Raw genomic sequence first — 22,366 nt, forward strand, 5'->3', positions numbered from 1 at the left:
TGTCCTCACGTGACTGATCTCCCATCCAATAAGAACACGGGGCGGGCCCAGGTTACAAAAGAATGACGAGCAAAAATTTTTCACATTTTGCACAGGTTTCTTTATTTAAGGGAAAATAGCGTTCACGTAGTAGAAGATATACACACGTCTTACATATGAGCAACACTTCCCACCTCAGATTCAAATACAAAATAAAAGAGACTCTAAAAGCAGTGCATAATAAGTTATAACTCGTGTATGAGGAACAGAACATAAATAGAAGTTACAAAAATGAATACAATATTTTTGGCAAACACGAATATATTTACAAGTATGGCTAAGGTCTGAATGACACGCATAAATCTAATTAATTAGAGGTTAAACAGGAGATCTATCTACGTATCACTGAATGAAATTAAACATCATTTGTGCAAAACAATAACCAACGTGTAAATAATACTGTAATACTTTTGATCTGCTGCTCAGGTTGATTACTAAAGCAATGTAAAAAAAATATCAGAATGTCTTTTTATTGAACACACTTTTATAGGAGTTATGTACTTAGGTAGCCAGTGTAATACAGTGCAAACATACTGATTGCTTAAAATCCTTGTGTGCTGTGATGAATAATTGCTTCATAGCCACCTGCTTTATTTGAGTGACTAATTGTACAGTGATGTGACAGTGACGGCTGCTTTCATGCAACTGTGAGCTGCTCGTCTTTCCCTTCCAGCCCAGCTGCATGCTCTGGATTTTGACTCTGCTCATCTGCCATATTAAGAACTGTTTGCGGTGTGTTTTCGACAGATTTTGAGATTTCTCGTGAACAGGTTTGATCCAGAGGTGAATTTTGACAGAGGACGGTTCGGTTGGTGTCAAGCCCATCTAGACTAGTTGTGGTGGTAACCACAGAATCACCAAAGATTGTATTGGAAAAGACAGATTTGAAAGTGAATGAGGAGTCAAAAAGTGGCTCCTGCACAGCTGCTGGGTCTCTTGGAGGTTTGACAGGAGGAATGGGCGCAGGCTCACTGTTCTTAATCTCTGGCTCTGGTTGTTGATTCGGGCTTGCTGCTTCTTCCTTAATATTGCTCTCTGAATACTCTGAAACCTGGACAGGGACCAGGTCAGTCTTGACTATCACCTTGTAGTCACTGCTGACACTGGATCGTCGGGACGAGCCCTCTGCTGTTGAAATGACACTGCTTGCGCGAGGGAGACTTTTGGGAGACCACGGCCCTTTAAGTCGCCCTTCTTTTCCCATCGGGGAAGAGAAGCAGTTGAGGCAGCCAGACATTGAGGATGACTTGCCCTGAACATACAACACTGTGATTGGTGAACAAGCAGAGGCTTTGGTAGTTTCAACTTTGCTTGTGCTCAGTTTAGGATTCATCCCATTGAGTCCTGGATTGATTTTGCCTGTACCTCCTGAATCTGATGCGCGCCTTGTCATCTTCCCCCTTGACCCTCTTCGAATACTTTTTGTGCCCCTTCTAAGCCAGAAGTCCTGAGGCAGAACAGGATCTCTCTGTTTTGGTTCACATTGGATATCTGAAATCTTACTGTTAGCAGTGGGCATGGTAGAGGCTTTCTCTTTGTGCTGCTGCTTTGTGTGCAGGGGGGTTGAGGCATCACTGGGTGGTTGGTAGGAGGAGGAGGAAGAACGACGTGATGGAGGGTGCTGGACAGGGCTGCTTCCATTTGACCACGGCTCATTCTCCAGGCTCAGGTTGAACTCAACACTGCTCTCACTTTGGGCCCTGCTCTCAGCGCAATTCAGCCCTGAAAAGAGATTACAATGTTTTTTCAGAGCTAAAATTTATATGAAAATCATTTTAAAAAACATCTCTCTGCTCTTTCACCTTGATATGCTAAATGACCAATAGGGAGCAGCAGTTAACAGTTGCTGGCACTAAGGATCAACATAGAGATTAATATGAAACAAGGTCATGATTGCGATTTGATGGATTTAGTCTTAATTCCTGCATGTTTGTTGAATCCTCTAAATGAGTATCCCAAAGGTTTTACCGTGATTTTGCAGCTCATCATTGTCCTCAAGTCCAGATGGCAAATTGCTGTCATTTGAATGCTTATCTGTGGGGCAAAGAATAAAACAATTATTGTGTGAATGACACTTTTCTATGCTTAGGCAAGAACAGCGCGTGACAGTGTTTTAATTCAATTACTCTGCACTTTATTTTACTATATAATCAATTAAAATTAACAAAAGAAAAAACAAAAACAAAACAAACACTAGTTAATGGATGCCTCTACCTGTCAACTCAGAAACATCTGGAACAATGTCAGTGGTGGTGCTGTCGAGATGGACAGATGGCAGAGTGGTGGTATGAGGAAGGGGGAGGATGGACGAGATGGAGTCGGTAAATGATGAGGTCAGTGGGTCTTTCCTGCTTTCCTCCACATCAGCTTCTGACTCTTCCAGCTGTACTGAGCTGTCAGGCAAGCAGTTTACCTCTAATGGGGGCGAGGGACAGACTAAGCTGCTCAGGGCTTCATTGTTGGATGAAAGAATGGAAGAAGTGGGATGTGGATGACGTAAAGGAACAGAAAGATGAAATGGCTGTGAAGATTATGAGGGGTTTTTTTTCCAGTAGTGTGGTCACTATATAAACAGATGTAAAGGATGGAGCTTTTACATTATAATCTCAATCTGTTTCGCTTTCACTGCAGCCTGGGATTACAAAGCTACTGCCACAAAAGTCTCTTCCTGCAATGCAGCATTTCTTTGACCTCTGTGGTTCTAATAAAATACCCCACACTGTTCCAAATATAGCCACTCTGTTAGAAAATAAGTCCTGCAGCAGCCTGTATCTGCAAGAACATGCAATATCATAACAAATAACTTTAAATTAGGCTGGTGAAATGAGTTTGCCAATGATGTCCACACTGCTAACACATTACCCAGTTATTTTAGAACTTGGGGACAATGACAAATCAGATATGAGTTAGTGGTATGCTAGCATTAAAAAAGCATAAAGCACAAAGCTGTTGGAATTACTGAAGTAAGTAAAAAGGGCAAGATGAAGCCAGACAACGGACCACAGTCTTTCTTACATATGGAACGCCGAAACAGGGACTTGACTTTGTCTCTGTCCTTCAGCCGGTTCCTCATACGGGGAAACATTTTCAGAGTGGCTTTTTAAGAGTGACCACATGGGAGACACGCAGAACAGATAGAAGGGAGGGTGTGGATGCCAGCAGAGAGTAAGGGGAAAGAAAGAGAGGGGAGAAGTAGGAAGGGCAAAGACAAGGGGAAAAGAGAGCCGAGGGTGTTGGGAGGAGTGAATAAAAATATAAAGACAAGAGAAAGACAAAGGGGAGAAATACTGAGGATTCCTCAAGAAACTTGACACACCTCATACACTGGAAAGAATGATGCTTTGAACATGAAACACACACAACATACTCTGATTTTTAATACACTAAGTATGCTTCTGTAAGTTTTCTTTCTGAGTTACTGATAACTAGTTTGTTCACACACTGCCATTGGTATATGTATAGTTACCAAAATGCACATATAAATGATGTGGAAACAGGTTTAGTTTAAAATACACATATTTATTTAAGCTTTCGCACCTTGATGGAAAATCTTAAGGCAGAAAATGGCTTTTTTGTCAAATTCTGGGAAGATGAGCGTCCTTCACACGTAGATGTACATGGACCTGATTTGTCCGTCACTTCATTCATGCATCTCTGTACAGTGGCTGTGAATTGGATCTTACATGAACGCACCTGTATGATCTGCATGTTTCAGCTCTGATGATGATCTTTTGAATTTGAGAAGGAAATACTCACTGCTGTTACGTTGGGGTGAGATGACATCACATGCTGATGTGGAGGCTGAGCCTCCAGAGCCATTTGAGCTGATGAAAGAACTGTTGTCGTGACAGGAGAGCTGAGGCTCAGGAACGCCTGAGTGTGTGGGTGTGGGTGGGCGTTCAGGCCCATGCTCGCGGCTATTGGATTTCATCAGCTTCTTCAGCTTCAAAGTAATCCAGTTCCCACGTCTGTGGAAGAGCAGATAATTCAAGGGAAATCAAATAAATAATATAACACAGAGGATGGTCTGCACAGAAAATGCACTGGGCATCGATGTGGTTAAGCATCACCACTTACCCATCGAATTAAGCTTGAAATTCTTGTGATCAGATTAAACAATCAATACTTGAAGTTCATTCAGGAATATCTTAAAGATGTAAAAATGGTAAATGGTAAATGGCCTGTATTTATATAGCGCTTTACTAGTCCCTAAGGACCCCAAAGCGCTTTACATATCCAGTCATCCACCCATTCACACACTGGTGTGATGTATCCCAACAGAGACCTTCACTCTCAGTGTGCAGGCTTACTTCTAGTTCCAATTAGGGCTGCTCGATTATGGCAAAAATGATAATCACGATTATTTTCACTGAAATTGAGATCACGATTATTTGACGATATTTATTTAACCCTTTAAGACCTACCATAGAACCAAGTCCACCAGAGCTTATATATATATATTTTTTTACATGTTGTAGTGCCATTTGTGGGAGCATTTCAAGTTGCTATACATCAATACAACTGTTATAGCCCATATTTTAATAATATGTATGCATTAAGTCCATAGTAATTACATAAATTGCAAAAAAGTGCAATAAACTACAAAAAAATTGAAAATCGCTTTTGTTTTGTTTACATATATTTCTACTTGGAGAAATTTAAGAGGTTTATCCCTCAAAACTTTAAATACAATAAAGTTGCAAAAAAATAGTTTCCCACCACAGGAAATTTATTTTGAGTGTCTTCATAGTTTTATTTTGGAGATACAGCAATTTTTATATACTGCAGGAAAAACAAAAAACAATCCTATGATGCAAATTTGCAAAGAAAACAGCATGTGCATCATTTCACTGTGGGAAGTGTTACGAACAGCTGATAGGAATGGCAAAACGTGTTTCTGGAATATTATGTTTTTGTTCCTGCAAGCGCTTTTTATGCAATTTTTGCAAAGCTATATGTGGAACGAAACCGTGACCGAGGACAAGCTGATGGCATAAGATGTAAGTACAACTCCTCCGGTTTCATATGCAAAACAAATTATTGCGCTAGCTTACACGGTTCAGGTTCTACAGGGATTTAAAAATAGTTACGCAAAACGGAGCATGCTGCTCTGACTGGCTTTAAAGGGTTAACAATGACTTTAAAAAAATAATATAAAATAGTGTGCAACACCACTGAAGTTTTTTTTTTTTTTACCTCTCTTTTCAACCAACAGCAGTCACTCTCCAAATAACTTCTGCTTAGCTTTCCGAGCTTCCCTCGGGTCCTCTTAATCAGCGGTCTCCACCCTTTTTTGCGCCACGGACCGGTTTATGCCCGACAATATTTTCACGGACCGGCCTTTAAGGTGTCGCGGATAAATGAGGGAGGGGCTAATAATCGGCTCAGTCATTTTTAATGATCGTTGAAAGCCCAGATCGTAATCGTGATTAAAATTCGATTAATTGAGCAGCCCTAGTTCCAATGGTTTCCAAAAGTTGAACAGGAGGCAGAGCCTTCAGGTATGAGGATCCTCTAATTAGTATAAGTATAAGGCTTAGTGACTCACGTGAGCCTGAAGCTAGCCTGAGTTATGCAGCTATAGGTTCAGGCTGCTGAGGGTCTTGCCATGATGCACTGAACATTTCACTTTTCTTTATCCTTATGCATTCACATGCCAGAAATATGACTACATACAAATGAATCATGTTCCATGCTATGAAATTGCCTTAATTGATCAAATAACTGTCTCTATGAACTGGAATTTATGTAAAAAGTTATAAAACTTGTTTCATCAACATAAACATGAAAATAAAGGTGTCCCCTTACCTGCGAGGAGGCGAGGGCTCATAAAACTTATATTGGTCCATTATCTTTTCCTCCAGCTTCTCTTTCTGCCTCCTCAAATGATTAAGCTTGTCACTGAAAAGAGAGAGATTATAGGTTAATCATCAATAGAATTTAGGTCTCACTAAAGGGGCATTTTTGATATCCTAATTAGCGAAATGTTTTGTTGTCTGCAGGTACCAAACATTGTTAAGTCCATTAGCAAAATACTATAGCATGAAGATTTGATCATGGTAAACTTACTATTGTCCTGTGCACTTACATATACTGGCGTTCTTCAACATGAAAGAGATCTTTGCTCTCCATAGTCTGCTCCAGCAAAGTCCGGTTCTGTAGCATCAGGGTCTCAATCTGGGCGAGCAGGTGGCGGTTCTCTTCCTCGAGGTTGCCCTTCAACTGGCTCAGCAGCTAAGCGTCAGATGAACATGCATGCTTATAAATAAACATCTATCAAAAGTCGCACTGATATGCAATTGTGAAAATAGGGTTGATAGGTTTCAGCCCCTTTGGAATTCTGAATTGGTTAAGCATTTGAAAAAAATGGTTGAAAGTTGTTATTTTAATGCAACCGTCAGATTATTCACAGGATTTGAAAGCATACCTCACACTGGTTTGTGAGTTTTGTGCACGTGATGTCGAGCTGCTGATAGTCCTTTTTGAGCTTCGAAAAGTCTGCCTCTAGCCACGTGTGCTCCAGCTTGGCCTCATTCAGCTGGCTCTTGAGCTGCTTGTGATCTGATGTCAGCGCTTCGTTATCGTTAAGAAGCTGGCGGTATGTCTGGTTCAGCCTTAAAAAATTATGTATCATGAGAAAAATTTCCTTTGTTGATATATCCACATATATATACATGCTCTGGAGTTTGTGTGTGTGTGTAGGTTTGTGTGCATGCACGTTCTCACCAGTCTTTCTCATCACGGAGTCTGCAGCACTCAGCAGCCGTTGTCCTGTGCTGTTCTTTCTCCAAAGCCATCCTCATCTGCTCCTCCTTGAGGGCTTTCTCCAGGTCTTCTAATTTGCTACGTTGCTGCAACAGGCTGTTGTATCTAAATAACAATCCAAACATGAATATGAAGTTCATGTTTGGGTTTAGGTTAACTGGCAATGCTCAGATTAAAGATATGAATGATCCTTAAGACAAGTGGTTTAAATGAACTTGTATGCAAACTTTTACCATCGTCCACAGCTCTCTTGTGACCTACCTGTCTTGAAGAGTGCGATGCTCCAGTTCCAGTGTGCGGTGGGCATTTTTCAGACAGCCGTGCTTGCCCATCAGGGCCTCATACTCCATGGCTTGTCGCTCATGCAGGACTGCCAGGCGCTCATGATCTCGTAACAGCTGCTCTTGAGCACCACGCAGCTCTTCACGTTCATGTATAGCACTGTCCCGTTCACTTTCTGCCTTAGACTGCTGCTGCTGCAGCTGAGTGTTTTGGGCCATAAGGGAGGCGCTCTGTGAATTCAGTGTTGACTTTTCCACCTGGAGAAAAACACCAAGGAATTAATGTAACATAAATAGTTTATGTATGCTGTTTACAAGAGCAGAAGCTTACCAGAGGATATTACAGAAGCTTTTATGTGAATTCTGTTACAGAGACTAGTGTGTATTGTAATGACACCTGCAGGGTTGCATTGTGTGTCTGCAATGCTGTGTTGTTCTCCTGCAGTGAGGCAGCCTGCCGCTGCAGGGCAAGGACCTGAGCCTGCTGGCTGTCAGACTGACTTTCCAGCTGTTTTAGCTGGGCTTGTAAAGCCTGGCGTTCTGCCTCCAGTGTCGCATTCTGCATAAGAGAGCAGGAAGATATTATGACAAACTGTAGCGTGGTATTAGCTTTAGCATAATTTGTGTGCCATTATCAAAAATAGGGAATCTCTGTGTACAGGAACCCATGATATAATTTAATATTGTACAGCTTTATGTGTTCTATGTTCCTCTTTATGTGTTTACAGAAATGTAAATGGACTGCTACTTATTTAGACACTTTTCTATTTTAACTGAGCACTCAAAGCACTTTTTACTACGAGTCTCATTCACCCAATCTCTCTCACACACACAATGTCACTTACATTTCTCTCGACTTCAATGAGGCGATCTTTTAGCTTTAGCAGTTCTTTGGTAGCTTCCTGACTTTCACGTAGCCATTCACTCATGGCCTTGCCAGTTTCTCTTGGAGGTGTGGAACTTGATGTTGTCCTCTCTTCCTCCTGCCTCTGTTGCAGGGCTTCATAGCTCAGCTTCACCTGTGTGATGGAAGACAGTCGTTCAAGTGGATCCAGAGAAACTAACAGGTCTGGGAAGCTTAACTTTATTCCTTACACTCTTTAGTTCCTGGCGCAGCTGCTGATTCAGAGAGGAGGATTCCTGCAGACGGGCCTCCAAAGAAGCCAACTTGTCGTCTTTTATCTGCAGAGACTTTTTCAGAGATGTCTCCAGCTCAGACTCGAGCATTTTGAACCTGCTGTGTATAGAAAATTATTTTGCGTTATAAAACTTTGCATTTGTTATAACATTCTCTTAAATAGTTACGTGATGGGAACAGAAAGCTCCAAAGAGTATGCACAGACCTGTTATCTGGTCTCTCTTGTTCAGCCTGATGTGCACTCTCCTGGTTCAGGACCTTCATTTCCAGCTCATGGGAAAGCCTCTCTAGTTCATTGTCTCTTTGCTGGGTTCTCAGCTTCTCGCTAACTAGCTCCTAAAGATAGACAATACATTTCAAATAAAACAAACAGGTTTCCATAATAGCAGTATTGCTTAATCAGAATCAAAATCAGAATACTTTATTAATCCCTAAGGAAATTATGTAAGGGACGGCAATGTCATTTAGTTGGCCTGAAGTAGTTATATGAAGACTGCCACTAAAGGTTAAGGTGCTTAACACATTTATTAGACCACCACTCATAAAAAATAAAGAAAATATGAATATTTTAGAAATCTGTCAAAAGCTTGTGTAAAACTAAAAATTATATTGTTATTTATTAGGTAAATAACAAAATGAATTCATGTTTATACCTAAATTTGAGCCAGCAAAGTAGACAATTTTTACTGCAAGTAAACAATTAAAATTTGGGATCTTAATCAAAACATAATGATGTTCTTTACTATTTTTTCAGTATTTTTAGTAAAACTGTAAATTTGAAAATTCATGAATAACAACAATATTTTTATTTTAGTGTTAAAAATGTAATGTTGATATAAAAAGCTTGTGCTTCTGGTGTATTAATGATTACAGAAACACAAAATAAAATCATTTTAGTAATTACCAGTACGGTTAGGCCAGCTTTGGCATAAACCTTAGATTGGGTGACAGTCTAATAAATGTATTAAACGCTGTCGGTCATGTTATGCATCCAGTCAGTCCTCACTTCTCTGAGGGTTGCCAGGGTTCTCTGGTCGATAGCAGCCTGCTTGGTCAGTTCTCTGTTGTCTCTCTCCAGGCCTTTCACCCTCTCAGCAGTTTCCCTTAATCCGTCCACTTCCTTTACAAGAAAACGCATCTCCCTTTCCAAGCTAGCCATACAGACATTACTGCTGTCTAATTTGGCTTCTTGGATTTCAGCCTGAAATACAGGAAAGTAGAACAGTCGATAAGGTTTCCAAACATTATCTAACGCTAGAAAACTGATATCTTTATTTTTTTTTTAAAAATTGTCCACCTGTTGCCGGAGTCGTCGATTCTCTTTCTCTAGCTGCCTCTTGTCTCTCTCCAGGGCAGTTGTTTCATGCTCCAGGGTCTGCTTCTCTGTTTCTAACTGCTCCAGGCGTCGTGCAGAGATGCGAAGTTCCTCTAAAGAGGCCTGCAGGCTCTGATTCTCTGCTTCCAGCTCCTCAACCTCTGCCTCTAGACGCTGAACCTTTCGGTCTTGAACATGGAGAATGATAGAAGAAATAAATTAATCTGAAAATGTTTTGCTATATAAGTACAAAAACACTACTTATTTTCTATGGGACCTACCAGTGTTGTCAAGTGAAGTTTGTAGATGCTGATTTATTGTGTCCAGGGCCCTGCATTTGGCCTCTAGCCGCTGTGTGTGCTTGCTGGCATAGGAGGAGCGTGTTGGCAGACCTGTGAAGATGCTTTCATGGCGGGGACTGCTGTTCTTTGAGCCAGGCGAGTGATCATGTGACCTCACAAAATAATGGCGCCTATTGTGATTGTTTTCTAAGACTTCCAAATCAGACATCCTTTCTTTGAAATGGTCTCCACTATCTCCATCCTCTAGCTGTCCTTTCTCCTGGATATTACGCTCTGGATTAGCTGTGAGATGGTTCACACTCTGGACTCGCTCCAACTCCTCGGTGTCTAGCTGCTGATGGCAGCTTAAATCCCCATTTAGCATCGACTCTGTTACAATACTGAGGGAGACTCCATTAGAGTGATTTTTAGCATTCGAGCAGGAGGTCTGCAACACAGAGGACTCGTCTGTTGATGAGGTACAGTTGTTACTACACATCGCCAGGTGGCTATGTTTGGTTTGTGTGATGTTATTAACAGAAGCTCTGAGCTCCTCTATAATCTTCAGGAGATGTTTGTTCTCTTTCTCCAGTTTCAGCAATCGACTGCAGGCCCTCTCACTGACCTCCTCACTCAGGGTCTGCTGGCCTTTTGACAAACACACAAACACACAGTTAGTTTGCAAGACGCTTGAGAGAAACAAGTGAAAATAGCTCACTTTTCTAGGAATGTTATTAACTGGTCACTTTCACATTCTGCAATGCTGCTATTTGCAAAAATATCATTAAAAATAAGTTTGGTATCAGTAGAAGCGCCACTCATATGTACAGACATGCCTCTGATTCACTTTTTGTAACAGAGATTCATTTAACAAAGACAATAAAAGTCACATCTTAAGCCTGATTGTTGAGTATTTCAAGTAAATAACTTATTTAAGAGATGGCACAATAATGCATGCACACCTTTACATAACTTATCCTTATCTACTCTCACTGGAAAGTACACTATATTGCCAAAAGTAGTCACGCATATGAACTTGAATGACACAGCATTCTTAACTCGCAGAGTTTAATATGATGTCGTCCCATCCTTTCCTGAAATAGCAGCTTCACATTTTTCTGGGAAGCCTTTCCACCAGGTTTAGGCGTGTGCTTATGGAACATTTTGACCATTCATCCAGAGGTTGGACATGATGTTGGACGAGAATGCCTGGCTTGTAGTCTCAGGACTCTGTGCAGGCCAGTCAAGGTCTTTCAGGCCAAACCTGCTGATCCATTTCTTTTAGGACTTTGTGCATTGCACATCTGAATGCACTGGGCTATCTTCAAACTATTCCTATACATTAGGAGCATTAAATTGTCCAAAATGTCTTCATTCTTTTCACTGGAACTAAGGGGTCTGTCAGGGGCTGGGTCTGTAGCCTGACATTTTGAGGTTGTTTTTGTATTATTGGTGCCTTATGTTATATTGGAAATATGTTAAGTTCTTGTGTTGCTATTATTAGTTAGGACAGGGGTGGGCAACTCCAGGCCTCGAGGGCCGGTGTCCCTGCAGGTTTTAGATGTGTCCTTGAACCAACACAGCTGATATAAATGGCTAAATTAGCTCCTCAACATGTCCTGAAGTTCTCCAGAGGCCTGGTAACAAACTAATCATGTGATTCAGGTGTGTTGACCCAGGGTGAGAGGTTAGCCACACCGGCTATGCAGCCGTGACAGGGCCGAGCCCAACTGAAAATCAATCCCATGCCATAATCCATCCTCCACCAAACGTTACACTTGGGATAATATAGTCATAAAATTATTATTCTCCTGGAAAACTATAAAACCTAGATTTATCCATTGGATTGGCAGATGGGGAAGTGTGATGCATCACTCCAGAGTCCAGTGGGGGCATGCTTTACACCGCTGTATCCAATGCTTTGCATTGCACTTGGAGATGTAAGGCTTGGATACAGCTCTTCAACCATGGAAACCCATTCCATGAAGTTATCTACACACAGTTCTTGAGCTAATCTGAAGACCACGTGAAGTTTGGAGGTCTGTAGTGACTGACTCTGCAGAAAGTTGGTCACCTCTGCACACTACCTGAATTCAGTGATTTGGATGGGTAAGTGAATACTTTTGGCAATATATTGTAGATTAGCCTAAGCTCTCATTATTCCTTCTTTACACCCACTCTTACCCTGGGAGCTTTCTGTGGTCTTGGAGAGTTGCTCTAACTCCCAGCCTAGGTGCTGGGACTCCTCCATACTCCTCCTCTGTGCCAAACACAAAGCCAAGTTGTCCGTTTGCAATTCCTCAATGCGCCTCCGATCTGCCTCCCTCTCCTTAAGTGAAAACCCAAACTATAAGCGGTGGTATAAGAGCGCTACCTGTCCAGCTGGTGAACAAGCTAGATGAACATTAAAGATGAAATCTAACCTTCCAGATATTTTAAATGATATTTCTGGTAAACTCTGTGGAGATGTCTGACCTGTTCCATGTCATGGACCTGGGCCTTCAACAGCAGATTGTGTTTCTCCAGCTGGTGGATTTTATCTGAGCGTGCCCTCCAGCCTTCCAGTTGATCTTCCAAAACCTCTTTAGTCTCCTGGAGTACCCTATTATCCTCCTTTAGCTCCTGAAACATGAAAAAATATTTAAATTCACCTTAAATAGTAAACCACACTGAATCCCACACAATCATCATATTTCTCTTTATTTGAATCTTTCACTACACTAGTTAATTAAAAGTCTATTGTATGTTTGTAATGTATGTATGTTCTACATGTATTTATTCTGCCTCAACCTCCACTTTGGCTTTGTAGAACTCCATCTTGTGCAGTTGCTCCCTGTAGCGTCCCACTTCACTCTCCAGCTTGTCCGCCTTGATGGCTCGCTCTCTCAGGGCATCCAGTTCATCACGGTAAGTGCGGGCTGCGCGTGCATCCAGAAGCAACTGGGAATTCTGGTAAAGTTAAGAGAAAAGAATGTTTTATAACAAAAAAGTCTTAAGCTTGATACAGCTTTTTATAGTCAGAAATTTCCGCCATAAACTCTAAAGTTCATCATCAAACATCAGTTCAACATCAAATAGCTAAAACAGCAGAGAACACTGACTTAGTTTAGTTGGAAACACGAATGGAAGATTTGTGTGTTTTTTGTTATGGTAAGACGTGAACATCCAATCTGTTGTCATGTGATAACTTTATCAGGGAAAGCCAAGGCACATATAAGTAAGTAAAATGTTATTAATAAAGAACCTTTAGAGACAAAGATCATGATTAAGTGTTTCACAACAATATAAAATTTAAGGTGATATAATAACTTTTTCCATTCCACTAGACAAAAATGGCTGTAAGAAATTAAATACTGCTTTTATTTTCACTAAATATTTAATTGTTATAAATATATGAACCATGTTAACTAGTGTGACCATCTAAGCCACAAATGCAAATTGAGATTTCCCGAGCAGACAAATCCACAGGGGCTTTAGCTGTACATCTGAGTCAGTGTTCAGAGGTTTAAGTTAGTAGTTATTAAGCACGGAGCTGCAGCAAAGTACAGCGTTCAATAATCTGCATAAGCTGCAGAGAGGTCAGGAGGTTACTGTTTGTCACCATTAGCTGTGATTTTTTTTTTTTTTTTTTTCAACGTGTTCTTTGACTTCAGACCTCCTGCTGGATTCTCTTCAGCTCAGCCTCCATGTTCTCCAACTCATGTCTGCAGTCCAGCATTTGTTCACTCTTCTCCTCTCTGGTGTCATGTGTGGATCACAGAGAGACATAAAGTTGGGAGGTTAGCATGCGCTACATTTTAAACACGAATTGAAAATGTTTAAATAATAAGTAAGCATAACAGAAATATAAGCAATTCTGACAAAATGGATCAAACATTAGCTGTTAAGCTTCATTTCTTTCCTTCCCACATGCTGATGACAAAAAAAGTGTGTTAATTTTCTTATATAAAAAGAATAGTCTAAGGCCATTCAAAAAAATCAGAGCATGGCTTTATGTGACATTGTGTTTCTGAACAGTATGTGAGCTGATGGGATGGACAGCAATGATGGAACTGAGATCTTGATTGGATCAGCTTTAGCGTGCGTGTGTTCGTGTGTGCAGTATCTGCAGATATGCAGAGCAAATATGGGTCAGTGGTAGTGCATAGGCATTGAACCTGCCAAGCAGGCAGTAATGTGGGCCAAACTCTGCAGGGCATCTCTTATCCTGTACTATCTCTCTCTCTCTCTGCCTCCTATTTATTCCCTACTGGCAGTTACACAGAGGAAACCCATTTACCAATCAGCACCGTTAGGAGGAACTCTACAATGCTTAACCTAATAATCTTTTAATGTGGGAGAAAAGCAAACGCTTTACTCTGCAAACATTTTGGTGACATGAAGGGGACAAAAGATGAAATAAATCTGGGCAGAAAAGTTCTACAAAAATTCCAACTTACTACAACCTCTTTTGTATTAGTTTGCCTTTTTTTAACGTTGATCCAATCTATGTAGTAACTTTCATATGAAAATGTTCTGATCTCCAGTTAGTGTAAAATATATCTTAACTTTTTAAGCTAATTTTAGTCAACAAACAAAGAAAACAATTATTTTTCCCACCTATCACATACTTACAGTTCTTGTCTAAGTCGTCTGATCTTTGCCTTAGAGTCAGCCAGTTCGACTGCAAGATGTTGCTGGGTCCCCACCTGCTGCTGCTGAATTGTAGGAGAGTAGCTGGCAGACTGTGGGCTGGAGGGGCTACTGAGCAAACTTACCACACCCTCTTTCTCCTGCATTAGCTCTGCTATAGTCTGCAAATAGGAAGCAGGATTAATACTACAGGTTGAACATTAGTGATGAGTGTACAGTATCTGAGCTCAGTCTAAAATGAAAAGCATCTTAATAAAATAATATCCATTGTTCCTATAAAAATATGTAGCTAATACTGTTTGTAAATATGAAAATTAAGTACCTCCAGATGGGTATCCCTCTGATCCAGCAGGTGTCGGAGGTGTGTGGTCATGTTCCTTACTGCTGCCTCCATATCATCGGGGTGCAGCTCACTAGACTCCAACCACTGCAGATCCAGCACATTGTCTTGACTGTGAGTCAACTGTTAAACACGGGACATGACAATCAGCGTAGTTGAGGAAAGAATAATACAAAACACAGCAACTACACAAACAACTGCACAAAAACAAATGATTACCTGTAAAAAAAAAACGCTGTAGCATTCAAAGCATATGTCATATAAAGTCAAATACCTCCTGAATATGAGCAGCTATTGCTGCTTTTGTCTCAAAGTCAAGTGTCTGGATTCTCTCAATGTACTCCTCTTTCTTCTCACACTGTAAAAATGCAAAAATGCACAAATCTGACCCAGAAACGTAAAACATAAACACCATTTTAAAATATGAATCACTCAGTATTTACCTGAACTGCACATCCCAATAGTAATAGCAAAAGTTTCCTCATTTCATCCAGGCTTTGTTCTATGAGAGTAAAGAAATTGAATTATTGGAAAACAAACCCACTGGATCGAAGTAGGACTGCTGTCATGGATTTAAACTGAACACAGCGCTGGTTGGTGTATTTGGGTCATCACTTGCGGAAGCATTGCCATCAGAAGTTAGTGCGGCTATCAGACTGATAGCGGTGTGCAGTTGAATTAAAGGAGCTGAAAAGAGTCTGTTTCATTTTACAGACTCAAAGGTTTTCATTGTTAACTATTCAGAAATCACTGACCACTGAAAATCAAGCGGTGCATATTGGGAATGTATAATCGTTTTAAAGAGCATACCACAGTAAGGAGTCCTGCCAAGCAGCAACACATTTGGCAAAGGAGTCATGATTAATTGTCTCAGATTATCCTACAAAAGAAGAGACAGAAAAGAGAAGAGAGATGGTTAGAGAAAAACCCCACATTTGGGTTAAAGTGAAACAAGGACAAAACACTTCTTGCATTCTAGCCAAAGTGTTTGAATAGATGGAGAAGTATGTATGTACAGCACATAGGACCTGCTCAAATACATGTATAGAAACACTGCCAACAAATGGTGAGTGCTCTGAATGGGTAAATGACAGAGCCAGTTTCCCTGGTGCCGTGGTGAAATTCTGTAAAACTGCTGCAGCCTTGTCCCTGCCTAAGTTTCCCATCATCCTTTCTTTTTGAACCTTATGCGAAAGCTCCTCTATAGAACTGCACTTGTTATTATTCTGTCTCTTTCATATTGAATCACTGCATCTCCTTAATGTAAGCTTTAGCTCCATTAGGTCAAAATCAAACAAAAATACACTAATTCAAACAGCTGCAGCTGCACTATTTGTTTAGCACAAATTATTAAATGACAGCAAGCTAGATGCTATACTCATGTTGTAATTGTAGACAGCGTCATACATACTAAACATGTTAGCCTTGTAACTTTGAACCATGTTCACACACTGACATTTAGCTGAAAGTTCCAGTTAAACCAGTGCAGCGGTCAAGTCTTTTAACTGATCTTAGAGAATGAAAATAACCAAAAATAGACTGCAACACTTCTAGATGTCCTAGATCTACAGTGCCTTACTAATAATAATTTTAATGCAAAAATAAACATGGCACGCTGCAGTTTATCTCAGACTGTCTCTGTTTCCATTCACTGGGGACAAACAACTTAAAATGTGTACAGTTAGGTCCTGAAGTCTTTGGATAGTGACACAGTTTGTGTAATATAGCTGTTTGTGTAACGTTACTGTATAGAGAAGTCGAGTGCAGAGTTTCAGCTTTAACTCGATGAGTTTAACGTAAGTATAGCATTAACTGAACTGCAGACGTTTTTATACATAGTTCCTCATTTTCAAAGTTTCAAAAGTAAGTGGACAAACTGACATAATTTTAAAGAAATAAGGATTGTTCTAACATTTGGATAAAAAAAATCATTTACAGCAAGTCTTAAGTCTAGAACCCATGAAGATCACGAAATGCTGTTTCCTCCGTTGAGATGCTCTACCAGACTTTTCCTCCTGCCTGCCTTCTGTTGGTTCTCTCCTCCGTCAGTTATGCCCTCAATAACTGAAAAGCCTGTTCTACTGAGGTGAGATAAGATAACTGATTTGGCCATTGAAGAATATCCCACTTCTCTGCCTTGATAAACTCTTGGTTTGCTTTTACAGTGTGTTTGGGTCACCATCTATTTATGCTGTGAATTGCTGTTCAATCAATTTTGCAGCATCAGAGTAGAGATCATAGCCCGGTATAGTTCAGAATGCACAGCCCGTTCTCACTCCCGAGGCGTAACATGTCGACGTTTTGTCACCTAGCGTAAAATGTTACGCTTTGGGAGTGAGAACGTGTTGGAATGCACCCTTTTTAAAGAATAATTTGTCCACTGTTAAAGTTTCTGACAGATTGATTCTAGTTTTTCAGTCTAAAGATTATCTTCACTTGCATGGACATCCCTTTGGACCTCATTACTGAGTTTGTCAATTGTTCTGTTACTTTTCAGCCTCTAAGATTAGTATAAAAATAGACGATCTGTATAAAATTGTGTATAATTCCTAAACAATTAATGCATTTTTTTGATTTCTTGAATTAAAGATGAAAGTCTGAACTTCATTGAATGTTGACTCTTTGATTTAAAATGCATTGTGTTGGTGTGCAGAGGTACTATTAACAACATAACTAGCAGACATACATGTATGTTTTCAAAAAGCAACTACAGTAGAAATACTGCTACTGTGGTTTCATTTGTGTGGATTATCCTTTCCTTAAGATAATCAATTCATTGTCCTGTTCTCAGTGAAATCGCTTCTCTGGTGATTCTGACTGATTTCAAGGGTTAAATTGTGCTTAATTACTCTGACACAGACAGAAAATCCAAGATTTTAACACCACTGGTGTCTGCCCATGAATTTTGCAACTTTATACGTCAGTCTAAAGCTCTGTCTGTGACTCTGACTGCAGCTTTACTCCGGCTCTGGCTGTGCTCTAATGCCGCTCCTGTGCCGATTACACAGATGTTCACATGACTGAAATTTAGGCCATGCATCTTAAGAAGAACTAGTTGATCTTCTAAGTCATCCAGTATGTTGAAGTTAAAGTAAACCCAGACTATATTATAATCTGATGTTAAGGGAGATTGAAAGCTTAGCTGCTGCTGTATCTATAAAAAAAAAAAGGGAACTCACCAGGTAAAATGTCTTGATCTGCTGCACGAGAAAGTTCAGGTTCTGGATCCTCTGACTTGGATCCTTGCTCATTTTCTTTGCACCCTGAGATGAAGCTGAAGGATTTCTGAAAATGTAACATAAAAGTGTTTTACTTGACATTACTGCCATTTTCAAACCAACCAACAAGCAGTCAAACATAATTAACATGTTTGGATAAGAAGAAGCTGCAACTGATAGAAATCTTGACTCGGAAACATTCACAAGATCCCTATTCATTCCCAACTTTAGCCTGTGTGACATCATTCCTTCCTGCCAACAAACTGGAGTTTTGTTTTGTTGTGTTTCTAAAGCTTGATGTTGTTATAGGTTGTTATGGAGGTAAGATTTCATTACTGAGAAAGTGAAACATATATATACGCTTAATATACGATGATAAAAAGAAGAAGGCAAAGCGTAAAAAGAGTCAGTCATAATTATTGAAACAGACACAAATATAATGCTGAGCTGCCGAGTCTCCCTCTGTGTGCTGTTTGTCCTGTTCTGTACTCTTTCCCCCTCCCATCTGTGTCCCAGTGGCACTAAACACCAGGCCCTAATCCCAAAGGGTCTTCCCAATCCAGGAGATTATCCCGCCTCTTCCCCTCCCTTCAGTGCAACTTTTTTTTTTCATGTAGAACTGGTTATTGTGACCCTGGGGAGATAATTGGGGTGAATGGATACTATAGATTTGCAATGGCTAAAGAGCATTATCCACAAGTGCACTCGATCATAGTTTTTTTCCTCTTTCTTTGGAGTGCTTCAGTTTTAGTTAGGAGTCATCTATCAATCTTTGAAGTGTCATTTAACTTGCACATGAAGGCTTAACACACTGGTTTGGTAGTGTTTGCTAAGGACGAGGGTAATTCCCTCAGAACATAAGGCAAAACTATCATAATCTCTTAAGTAGCATCTTGCCAGTATGGATGAGGTCTCTCATGTTTTGGTTAATCTCTTGCCTTCAGTCTGGTCTGTCTGACATCTCTGGGTAACTTTTATGCTAATTCTAACATTTATGTCAGACACCCAAACCTGTCAGTAATGAGGAAGTCTGCAGCTGACTACAAAGATCCCCTTTATTACTGCAGAGTAACAAAGCTGGTACTGTTGATCCCTGGATAAGAATGTTAGCAGATGCTTCATACAGTATCAGTGGATGCTACACCATGAAGCAAGAGGATCAGAAATCAGCAAAAAAAAAAAAGATTCTTTATTGACCACAGTCAGCCAAAAATCTGAATTTATCTTGACACAACTTAGATTGAAAATCAGATAAATGAACAGGAGGCTCAAACTGGGATAAAATTACTTACATTTGGGTCATTATGTCGTTTAGAAAGACTCCATCCAGCAGTTCAGAAAAATCCAAGTGCATGCCCCCATCATTTGGCACGAATGTCCTCACCTAAACAGCAAAGAGAATATGGGATTTGAGGTCGATATCACAGTATCTGTGAGGAGACCAGAGCATTGTACATCACTTACCCAAGTGACAAGTGGGCTCAGCATGAACTGATCCAGACAGGGCAGAAAAACTCCACTCTCCATCGTTAGCTAGGCTTTGAGTGACTGGTCTCAATAGAACATCCAAGTTGATTTAATCAAGAAAAAAAAAATGATAGCACGAAATACATCTTTTAAATGAAGTGATCCAATCGTCTATTCAGGTCGTCCCGTCCATCTTCCTTAGAGAAGAATTCCCTCTGACACTGCGCTTTGAATTGTCTTTGCTTTCTCTCACAAACTCGTAAAATCTCGCGGTTTAATTTTCGATAAGTGAACGTTTAAACATGTGCGGATTTTGTCCCGGAACAGCACACACGGACATCCATCCTCTCTGGTCCTCTGCTGCAAAGGCATCTGCTGTCAATCCTCCTCCTCCCCCCCTCCTGCTCTCTGCTCGTCGCACTGAAAGAGTTGGCACTGCTGCATTAGGGATGTTTAAAGGAGCAAAGAAGTTTGAAAAAGTGGCATTTGAGCCAAATAGAAATATCACCTCCCTAATATAATTTAACTCTAAAAAAAAAAAAATCCCCTTGGGTTCATATTCTGAAGTTACTGCAGCAGAAACGCCGAAATAGCTTTGCCTTTAATCTGTTACCATGGTGATAGCGCCCCCACCCCTTCCTTTCAGCAGCAGCAGCAGTAGCCTCTTTTCCACCGGGCAGCAGAAGTAAGGCTGCTGCTGCTGATACATCCACTTCAGCTGTAGCCACTTAGCATTGCTCGTAGATGCTAAGTGGAGCTATTAAATCCCCCTACTCCCCCAAAAAGAAAATGCAGCCCACCGGTAATTTTATACAGAAATACACAGTCCAACCCAGAAAGCACAGCAATCACTAAAAGCGTTAATCTGAATTCAAAAGGTTGCTAGACTAATCTAGAAACATATCAGAGACGTCGTTGAGGTTCTTACCTCTGAATACATCAGAATACATCCAAAATAAACTCACAGTACAAAACTTTGGCACGCAAAAGACCATAATGGTGTAACAGCACCACCTCGTGTTTAAGTTATACATTTTTTGTGCACAATTTCTAGATAAATTATGTTTCATCTTGTTCTCTCTATAAACTCCACAAGATGCTCGGTTGAACTTTCCCTCGTCCGAGGTAAACTTATTTTAAACTCTTAATAAACAGTCATGAGTCTACTTCTCACCTTCCGGTGTTACACTCTCAAGACTCCGGGCGGAACACATGGGTAAATGCAATTCCCATTGCTACAAATTACAGTTTATACATTTAAAATCGTAAAGTTGTGTTTATATTAAGAGTGTCACAATAACCCTGAATGATATTGGTATCTGGTCAATATTACTAGTAAGATAACATCATGAACAATTGTGCAATTGATCTTTCTATATGTTTTGTCCATTTATGATTCCAACAATAACTGTAAATGTGTACAAGTCTACATTACTGCTTTAGAACAGTAGAATGGTAGTTCCTAAAGTGGGTTGAGGCACCCTGCTAGGCCTCAAAGGTACTGCAGATTGGCTGCAGAAATAAGAGAAATTGTGGTTGAAATTACTCACTCAAGTGAGTATGTACAGTTAGACAGTTTGATTTATAAGACAGAATTCAAATTGGTAATAGCAGGTTAGTTTGTGGTACGACTCATTAATCTGACCTAAATTTTTTTGCTCTTGTACTGAAAGTGGGTCATACATTGGCCTTAACACTGGGTAGCATTAGCAATTTATAGCCAACAGCCTGTGTTGCTTATATTTTTTTTTTAGTAAAATGTTCAAGGAAATACACCACTTTCATTTTGTTTAGAGTTAAGATTTAAGGCCCCGCTGAATTTTCTGATTTGTGAGTGGGCTGCAGCACTCTTGACTTTAGTAATTGTTGCTACAGAAAGATACAGAAATTTAATTACTCGATATGACATATGATCCTCCACATTTACTTACAAATAAACATTATCATACATTTTTATACAGAAGAATTTTTCTTCTTGTCTCCCATCACTCACAGTACATGGGTTCAATTTCAGACGTTTGCTTAAGGAAGAAATCTTTAAATGGCTCAAATGAACAGGAGAAATGAAAACAACTTGGCCTTTAATACATTGCCTAGAAACAAATACTTCTCTGTTTTTAGTGTACAGGTAACACTTTTCTCTCTCCTTTTTGGGTATGTTCTTGTAAGTTTGCTGTTTGTCTGTCCACCCTTGAGTGGCCAAAAATATTCTGAAAAATATTTTCCTTATTTTCCTTTTTCCACAAACCTTGACTTGATCTCAGAGGATAGATGTTTTATTTGGCCATAGCTCAAATGTGGCCTCTCACCGTATGACAGCTGGGATAGGCTCCAGTCACCCCATGACCCTGAATTGGACAAGCAGTAAATGGGACGGATAGATTAAGCCTTACAACCTGTCTTATCCAAGCATTGTCTGACAGTGTTTGAACAAGCTTGGCTTTGTCAGTCTTTAAGTGCCTCCGTTCAAGCTTGAGGTCAGATATGTCACAGTTTTTAGGTTAAGGACCCAAATATAGACTCAGGATACAGGTGGAATAAACAAAATGCAACTTTATTGGTGGATAAAAGCCCAATAAATAATAAGTTTCATAAATCCAACAGCAGAGGTGATACATGCAAACAAACTAGGAGAATAAACAAAAACTGCAAGCACAGACAAAGAGAAGACAGCACTATGTATACTCACACAGTAAAAGTTAATCAAGGAAATGAGACACAGCTGGGAGGAAATGAGACACTGGTGCACAGAATCAACACAATCACAGGGGAGGAAGAAGGAACTGAATATGAGACACAGAAGACAATTAACGAGTAAAGTAATTCAGAAAGAAAATAACAATAACTAAACTGGGAACCTCAGACACAAAAGTAAATTTAATAAAGGGAA

At 40.1% G+C, this 22,366-nt stretch overlaps 1 protein-coding gene across 7 annotated transcripts; it reads right to left on the reverse strand.

Annotated features, from left to right (window-relative positions):
* Nucleotides 1-94: 94 nt before the first annotated feature.
* On the reverse strand, nucleotides 95-20,586 carry LOC101468519 (girdin). 7 transcript variants are annotated; one of them, XM_076885158.1, is made up of 30 exons: nucleotides 20,405-20,586; nucleotides 19,474-19,896; nucleotides 19,302-19,393; nucleotides 17,971-18,076; nucleotides 15,602-15,671; nucleotides 15,235-15,293; nucleotides 15,066-15,149; nucleotides 14,774-14,914; nucleotides 14,434-14,612; nucleotides 13,475-13,556; nucleotides 12,610-12,768; nucleotides 12,295-12,441; nucleotides 12,004-12,148; nucleotides 9,820-10,467; nucleotides 9,521-9,726; nucleotides 9,230-9,424; nucleotides 8,429-8,559; nucleotides 8,181-8,322; nucleotides 7,931-8,104; nucleotides 7,483-7,644; nucleotides 7,066-7,343; nucleotides 6,766-6,909; nucleotides 6,467-6,653; nucleotides 6,128-6,273; nucleotides 5,848-5,940; nucleotides 3,796-4,007; nucleotides 3,055-3,135; nucleotides 2,254-2,490; nucleotides 2,008-2,073; nucleotides 96-1,761 (listed from the first exon to the last, which is right to left on the reverse strand). In XM_076885158.1, exons 2-30 carry the CDS (start codon nucleotides 19,534-19,536, stop codon nucleotides 677-679), a joined length of 5,514 nt encoding a protein of 1,837 aa, XP_076741273.1. In that variant the 5' UTR covers nucleotides 19,537-19,896; nucleotides 20,405-20,586; the 3' UTR covers nucleotides 96-676. The 7 variants fall into 7 exon arrangements, with proteins under 7 accessions (XP_004539002.2, XP_004539003.2, XP_076741273.1 ...); XM_004538945.5 differs by lacking the exon at nucleotides 20,405-20,586 and having other exon boundaries at nucleotides 95-1,761; nucleotides 8,181-8,319; nucleotides 19,474-20,063; XM_004538946.5 differs by lacking the exon at nucleotides 20,405-20,586 and having other exon boundaries at nucleotides 95-1,761; nucleotides 12,004-12,079; nucleotides 19,474-20,062.
* Between the last annotated feature and the right edge of the window lie 1,780 nt (nucleotides 20,587-22,366).

The sequence above is a fragment of the Maylandia zebra genome, linkage group LG6 (assembly GCF_041146795.1).
Source record: "Maylandia zebra isolate NMK-2024a linkage group LG6, Mzebra_GT3a, whole genome shotgun sequence".
Classification (NCBI taxonomy): Eukaryota; Metazoa; Chordata; class Actinopteri; order Cichliformes; family Cichlidae; genus Maylandia; species Maylandia zebra.